Consider the following 7669-nt stretch of genomic DNA (forward strand, 5'->3'; position numbering starts at 1 on the left):
TTTTTTTCTTTTCGAGAGGCACAAATGTGTTTCTCGTGAAAGCAAATCTGTGCTTTCATGAGAAGCAAATCTGTACCTCTCACGGAAGAAAAAATATATGTGACTCACAAAAGCAAATTTGTGCCTCTATGAAAAGCAAATCTGTGCCTCTCAACAGAAAAAATCCGTGTCTCCACAAGAAGCAAATCCATACGACTCGAGGAGGAAAAACGCTTTTTTACGCAAAAAATCTTACTTCTTATTTTTCCTGGCAAAAACTGAAAATCTGTAAAAACCGACGAAAAACACATCGAAAATCCGAAAACGCATATAGATAAATGAAAATAGCTAAATCTTAGGGAGCGTCCAACAAGCGACACATGACGGCAGCTGAATGTGCACAAAGTGGCGTGCTCTCAGCTCACAAAAAATTACCTGAGAATAGGAAACGCAGAATGGCCTAAGGGTGACTGAATAGGAAACGTGACGGCAGCTGAATGTGCACCAAGTGGCGTGCTCTCGTCCATACTGATTTCTCTTAGGAATGGCCTAAGGGTGACTGAATCGGGCTGGCCCATTATCGCAGTCACTCGCCGTTCGTGTGTTGCTGTTGGTTCGCTCGCTTGGTCCTACTTTCCTAATTTTTCTTATTTTTTCTTTGTTTTTCATCGGTTTTCTTTTTCTTTTTCTTTTTTTCATCATCATATTTTTTCACAACTTTTTTCTTCATTATCCTTTGGGAAACGTTGCGTACGCGCCACTCGATCGCGAAGGGATCTAGCGCTAGGATGTCTCCCGATTCACGTTTTCTGTTGTTTGTTTTTCCTTTCCTCGGCCCACCCACGTGCCCTAGGCCCATCATGATTATCTGGTGCGTCGTACTCTGCCTCCATTATCTTCTTCCCCGCGTGGTCGTCTTCAAGCTCCTTCTCCAGAAACCACTCGTTGAAAAGCTCCGACATGAGGGTGGGAAAAGGAGTTGCAACCGGAGCCCAGCGAAGATGCATCTATGGGAGAATCACCACCGGCGAGTTGCGACCTTGACGGTCGCATGCTGGAACCAGCGTCGCGGCATGCTGGAACCAACACCATTTTTTTCTACATGCATTCATGGCGGAGCTACAATCCGCGACGGCGGAGACGAGTTTTTGCTGCAATCGTCATCAGTTTTTGCTACGACCGGCAAGAAATTTTGCTACATCTATTCATGCCAGAGATGCGACTGGGTTGGGACGGCGACGAATATGTTTTTTTTGCTACCACCGGCATTTTTTTTTGCTACAACCACGTTGCGTTTGTGCTACAATCAGCATCTCATTTTGCTACAATCTGCTGCAACCGGCGCGGTCACCATGCTCACCGGTTGCAGCTTATCAAGAACATGGATGAAGCTTTTCAATGTACAACACTTTCAAACTAAAAAAATTGCAACCGCTAAAAAAAAGCTCCAACCTTAGATGAAAAAAGCTTCAACCAAAATATGTACAAAGTTTTCAATCCGGCATTGCTCCACGGAAAAAGCTGCAAACATTCATAGATAAGCTTCATTTGTAGTTGAAAGAAGCTTCAACCCACGAGTAGTCCAAGCAACATTCGGCGAGGATGGAAGTCGTGGGTTTCATGCTACATGCTACAAGCGGTCCTGGATTTTGCTACGACCGGTGTCGTATCCAGCTACAACTGCAGTCATGGTTTGCTGCATCGAACAACGATGCATTTTTTTTGCCGGAAGCGAAGCTGGATTTTTTGCTGGAACGGGGGTGAGCGAGAGGTTGCAACCGCAAGGTATGTGACCGACGAGCTGCGACTGGACGAGCATGAGCAGCGGCAAGCACGCCGGCGAGCTGCGGCCGTCACCACCCAAGCTACGAGTGTCGCCGCCGAGAGCCGCAACCACTGGTGGAGCTGCTACATGGGTTGAGGCGGCAACGAGGATGGGCGGTAAGGGTGGAAACCGGCGACGAGGACGGGCGGTAAGGGTGGAAACCGGCGACGAGGACGGCCGGCGAGGGCAGGGACCGGTGACAGGGACGGCCGACGAGAGTGGGGACCAGTGATGCGGACGGCCACTGGAGAGCGCGGGACTGATGAGATACGGAGGGTCCTTTTCTCGCGAGCCTGAAGTAAGAAGATGATCTGGATGGATAAGGATCTAGCGGCTTGGGAGGGGCCGATCGGGTGGCTAGGGTAGGACCGACCGAAACGTTCGACCGGTGCGCCGGCGCCTAGCAGTGGCCTTATGCTTTTGGCTCTTTATTGGTTTTATTCATATTCCTCGGGTTTCTTTGTTTTTCTTTCTATTTCTTTGTCAGGTTTAAAAAGTTTCTTCTTTTAACACATGTCTATTTTATGTGAATACACAATGTACATTTTTAACGCACAGGACTTGGCGTTAGTGCTCGTATTTTCTGGATATCCCACCGACCATGGGGCTAGGGCATGTGCCGTCGTCCTCACCGCCACGGGAGATTCTTCACCATTCGGTCCGAAAGCCGCCGTCGTTGTCGCCTCCACTTTCGCTGCCTCCTCCGCTGCCTGCACTTCCGCTACCTCTATTTCCACCATTGTCCTCGTCCTCTCTTGACAGCATGATGACCTCTGCCCCCTGGCCGCTAGGTGCTCGTATAGGTGGCGCTCCGCCTCCACTTGCTCTGGGTAGATGTGGCGGAGCTCCGCCATGTACACCTTGTCAGAGGCCTCCGCTGCCAGCCTTTCCCTCGCCTCCCAGTCCTTCCTTGCCTCCCGTGCGTAGACTAACCCCGGCTGAACTGGATCCAGCCGCGGCATGTCACCGAATCCAAAGTTCCGGCGGCCCTCGATGCGTACGCCGGATCCACCAAATGTCATACTTTTTGGCGGTCTGCTCGGCGGTGTGGAAGGATCCGAGCCACAGTTTTTTGTGGCTGTACCGATCCGTGATCTTAGCCACCCACGTTCCCATGCCTACGGCCGCACGCTGATGAATGGCCTCTATGGCGGCGGCGACACGGGGAGGTCGGCGAAGTTGGCTAGCCTGCCGTAGGAGCCAGATGGGGCCCCGCTCGAGGATGCACCATGGTGGCGGCATGAGAAAGATGTGTCGGCGCTGCACTCGTGGCTGTGGGGATCTGCATTGCGGATGGGCGGCGGGGAGCGGTGGCCACATGATCAGGCCATGGCGGCACAGGTGAGGGTGCGGGAGCAAGAGGGGGAGAGAGGGGGGGTGGTGAGGGAGGAGTGGTCGAGATGGAGGGCAGCGGGAGATTTAATGGGGAGAGAGACGGAGAGATGTGTTTTGCTTTTAGTCCGAGTGTGAGCGCCAAGGAGTAAAATTTACACGCCGCTATAGCTTTTACCGGATCGTCTAGGTCTTGATTAGAGAAGTAAAACAAACCGGTTTTAAGCGAGCTCTCGCGCGCAAAGCTACTGAGAGCGAGCGTCACTCGATCGAATCGTTTTGCGCTGACTGGTGAAAAGAGGTCGTGGTCAGCTTTCGCGGCCTTTGCACTGAGCTAGCTAGCCAGGCCGAATTTGTCGACCCAACATGACATCCATACGGCTAACTGCCTCTTGTGTTTGACTTTGTTTTTCAGAGGCAACGGAGGGAGAGAACGCGTACTACTGAATATATGTCTCACTGCTTTCTAGTTTTCGAGAAGCGTATACCATGGCGCTGCCCACTGAAACGAGGCCATCATCGACCCAACCCCGTACGCCCCGGTGCATGTGTGTGACGCCAAGAATCGACCGATGGTGCGACGCAGCTCCGCAGTTTAGACATCTCCCAATGCATTGATACTAAAATAGGGTGTTAAGTGCATTAAAATGCTTAGCAACTAATGTTTTCAATGCATCGATGCTTAGGTTTTGTAGCTAAGCCTCCTCTTTTTAATTATTTAATAATAAAACTTCTTCGTCTATTGGTTGATAATCTTTTTACCTAGATCCACATGCTTATCATTGGTTCTTATTAGGATCATCGTAATGCTTTTTTTTAATTGCTTTGTCACATCATTTCTGGCTATGTAACACCCTTAGCATTTGTACACCACTGGAAAGGGCCTTATCCTATGCACAGGCGACACAAGTTCCAACCATCCATCCCGGCCTATGCACGACGACAGGCGCCCAGTTTGCGTGCGGGCCAGAGGAACCCATCCCCACGCGCGACCCGTACATCTGTCTACGCGGCAGCCCGCCCGCGCCCGCCACGCCCTACGTGTCTCCTCTCCGGCATGCCACCGTCTCGTCCCTATCCTTCCGTCCCGCCGCGGCGCGGCTCGGCCCGTCCACCCACCTAGGTATGCGTGCCGGCGCACGCCATGCCGTCATGCACACCTGCCGTGCGCCGCATCCTTCCATGCCCCAGCAATGCCTTTCCGTTCCCAGCACCGCCCGCACCACGCCTCTATAAATGCCGCCCACGACACCGCACACAGCCACACAGCTTACTCATCCTCATCAAGCAGCACAGCGTCAGTGCTAAGCAGCATCAGTGATCTAGCTCGGACAGACACAGTGCAGGTGAAATGGCTCGGTTGATCGGTGCTTCCGGCGCCTGCGCGCTGCTGGTCGTCCTGCTCGCGGCGTGCGCCGCGTCCGCCGCGCGCACCGAGCCGGGTGCCGCGCGGCAGCTGTGGGACGACGGGAGGAAGGTGGGGGGAAGGACGGAGGTGAGGGACGTGGAGGACGACAAGGAGGTACAGGAGCTGGGCCGTTACTCCGTCGAAGAACACAACCGGCGACGGGAGGAGGGCTGCGAGGGCGGCGGCGTCTGCGGGCGGCTGGAGTTCGCCCGCGTGGTGTCGGCGCAGCGCCAGGTGGTCTCCGGGATCAAGTACTACCTCCGCGTCGCGGCCGCCGAGGAGAACGGCGCGGGGAGCAACGTCGTCAGCGACGGCCGCGTGTTCGACGCCGTGGTGGTCGTCAAGCCCTGGCTCCAGTCCCGCGCGCTCGTCAGGTTCGCGCCGGCCGACGCCAAATGAGCAGCTGCACAAGCGATCGGAGGAGGACCGCTGCGTGTCTTTTTTGCGCGACAGAGTACGTAATGTAAGCTCGAATAACGGTGTGTGAGGTACTGAGGTAGGGTTGAGCGCCAGAGTATGTAGGCTGTACGATGCGGCGGTCGAAGTTTTGTAAGTCTACCGGATAAAAAGTTTTGCAAGAAAGATGAGAGTGTCGAAATAAATACTTACTAGTATGATAAGACTGTTTTTTCCCCATGTATTTGATTTCGTTTTCAGTTTTTTTCTATGCTTCTTTAAAGAATGACCGGGATTTCAAAAATAGTTATGGTTTTCAAAAAAAATATTTATGAATTTTAGAAAATGTTCCGAAATTTAAAAAATTGTTCTAGAATTTGCGAAAATCATAAATTTAAAACATGTTCACAAACTTAAAAAAGTGTACACGAATTTGGAAATTGCTCCCATACTTTGGAAATACTCAGGATCTCAAAAAGGTTCATGAATTTCAAGAACGTGCACAAATTTGAAAAAGGTTTTGTTATTTGAAAAAAATCAAGATTTTTAATTTTTTTCATGCGCTCAAAAAATATTTACAATTTCAAAAAATATTCATGATTTCAAAAACAATTCGTGATTTAAAAATGTTCATGATTTCCGAAAATGATCACGATTCAAAAAATTCTCCACTAATTTTTAAAAAATTCAGGAATTCATTTTTATGAATTTGAAAGATATTTATAATATAAAAAATAAAAAATATTCACAAAAAATGTTTGTGTATTTCTAAAATGATCATGATTTTGGCAAATGTTCGTGAAATTTTAAAAATAAAACAACAAGGGAAAAGAAACAGGAAGAAAAAAGCAAAGATTCCGAATGAAAAATGTGAAGAAAATCAACTGAAAACGAAAAACACAGTTTTAGGAAACAGAACATGCCAAAAACCGGTGGGAAAGACCCAGAAAACAGCCGAATTGAGCCGGGTGTGCGGTCGGGGCTTATGCGATAATTAGTATTCGCCTTCCGGCGGGCCTTTTTGCTTTCTGTCTTGTATTCTCTTCTGTATTGAGCCACTTATATGCGGTGGGCATTTGATCTACGTGGGTTTTTCTTGCATAGATGGTGATGATTCATTTTGTCTGTTTGGGTCCTCATTTATCGGAAACTACAATTCACAAGTAGTCCTATGTTACGTAGAAATAAGCTTTTGCCTCATTTTACAAATAAAGCCAAAAATTCCTCATATAGACTGATCAGAGAAAAAACATGATAAAATAGGCTAGACATGTGCTAAACAAACACCAAGAGTGCACTACTAGACGCCTTCAATACATCGCTGAGAGGAGGCACAAAAGAGGCCAGACTACCGCAAGAAGCAACATGGCTGCATATGACAAGCAAACATGCGCCACCTAGAAGAAACCACCGTACTCGGTCGCACCATCACCACCAAACTATTACCGAAAGGACCCCTTGCCCTCTCATTTAGAACTGTAGAGTGCCAACCCTGCCAACAAGCAGAAATGATAGAGGTAGGAGGTCGTCACATGTAAAGGATAGCTACAAATGAGACCACTAGCCCAAGTAACAGAGGCGTTGTCAATTGGAGCTCCAAACCATAACTAACGTGTCGTTGTGGCCATAAGGCACAAACGCTCATTGGTGACGCCCGGAAGAGGCTCACAATGGAAAGCACCGCCGTCATCACGTTTGTCTGAGTGGACGTGGATTTTCATCTTGAGCATTGGTGAGGGAGGGGAGATCCAAGGTGCCCCCCCCAAGGGGACCGCGATGCCTGCAAGCACCTCCACCATCGGCGCCGAGGTGCAAAGCTTTCGCTCGGCCCCTCCCACACAATTGTCGAGGACCGAGGGATCCAGATCTAGATTGGGGCTTGGCCTCCATTGAGACAACTTCGCTAGGATTACCCGTTGATGTTCCCCTCGCCATTCACATAGCCAAGAGACACAACCAACACCTTCATAGTGTTGCTCGCCGGAGAGCCAACCAGCTTTTAGGGTTGCCTCCCTGGCATACAAAAGCCCAAGCTAGCACCTACTCGCCAACCTTTATTCCATAACTTTCGGAAAGTGCCACCACCACCGATTGTTGGAGAGGGGACGGGAAGGCGAACCCTTACACATCCTCCCTAGACCTACCACACAAAAAGATCGGGGACTGACTCATAACGTCAATGATGCCTTTGTTGGGGAACGTAGTAATTTCAAAAAAAATTCCTACGCACACGCAAGATCATGGTGATGCATAGAAACGAGAGAGGAGTGTTGTCTACGTACCCTTGTAGACCGAAAGCGGAAGTGTTAGCACAACGCGGTTGATGTAGTCATACGTCTTCACGGCCCGACCGATCAAGCACCGAAACTACGACACCTCCGAGTTCTAGCACACGTTCAGCTCGATGACGATCCCCGGACTCCGATCTAGCAGAATGTCGGGGAAGAGTTCCATCAGCACGACGCGCGTGGTGACGATCTTGATGTTCTATCGTCGCAGGGCTTTGCCTAAGCACCACTACAATATTATCGAGGATTATGGTGGAGGGGGGCACCGCACACGGCTAAGAGATCAATGATCAATTGTTGTGTCTCTGGGGTGCCCCTGCCTCGTATATAAAGGAGCAAGGGGGAGGAGGTGCGGCCAGGCAAGGGGCACGCCAGGAGGAGTCCTACTCCCACCGGGAGTAGGACTCCCCCCTTTCCATGTTGGACTAGGACTTGGAGGGA

General features: G+C 50.2%; 1 protein-coding gene across 1 annotated transcript; it reads left to right on the top strand.

The window, feature by feature from the left end:
• The first annotated feature begins 4415 nt into the window (after window positions 1-4415).
• Window positions 4416-5161, top strand: LOC119272637 (cysteine proteinase inhibitor 4-like). Its single transcript, XM_037554086.1, has one exon. The coding sequence runs from the start codon at window positions 4488-4490 to the stop codon at window positions 4941-4943; it is 456 nt and encodes a 151-aa protein (XP_037409983.1). The 5' UTR covers window positions 4416-4487; the 3' UTR covers window positions 4944-5161.
• The last annotated feature ends 2508 nt before the right edge of the window (window positions 5162-7669 follow it).

Source organism: Triticum dicoccoides, chromosome 3A (genome assembly GCF_002162155.2).
Source record: "Triticum dicoccoides isolate Atlit2015 ecotype Zavitan chromosome 3A, WEW_v2.0, whole genome shotgun sequence".
NCBI lineage: Eukaryota > Viridiplantae > Streptophyta > Magnoliopsida > Poales > Poaceae > Triticum > Triticum dicoccoides.

Coding starts and splice junctions, on each gene's coding strand:
- LOC119272637 (XM_037554086.1), top strand. CDS start 4,488: ATGGCTCGGTTGATCGGTGCTTCCGGCGCCTGCGCGCTGCTGGTCGTC.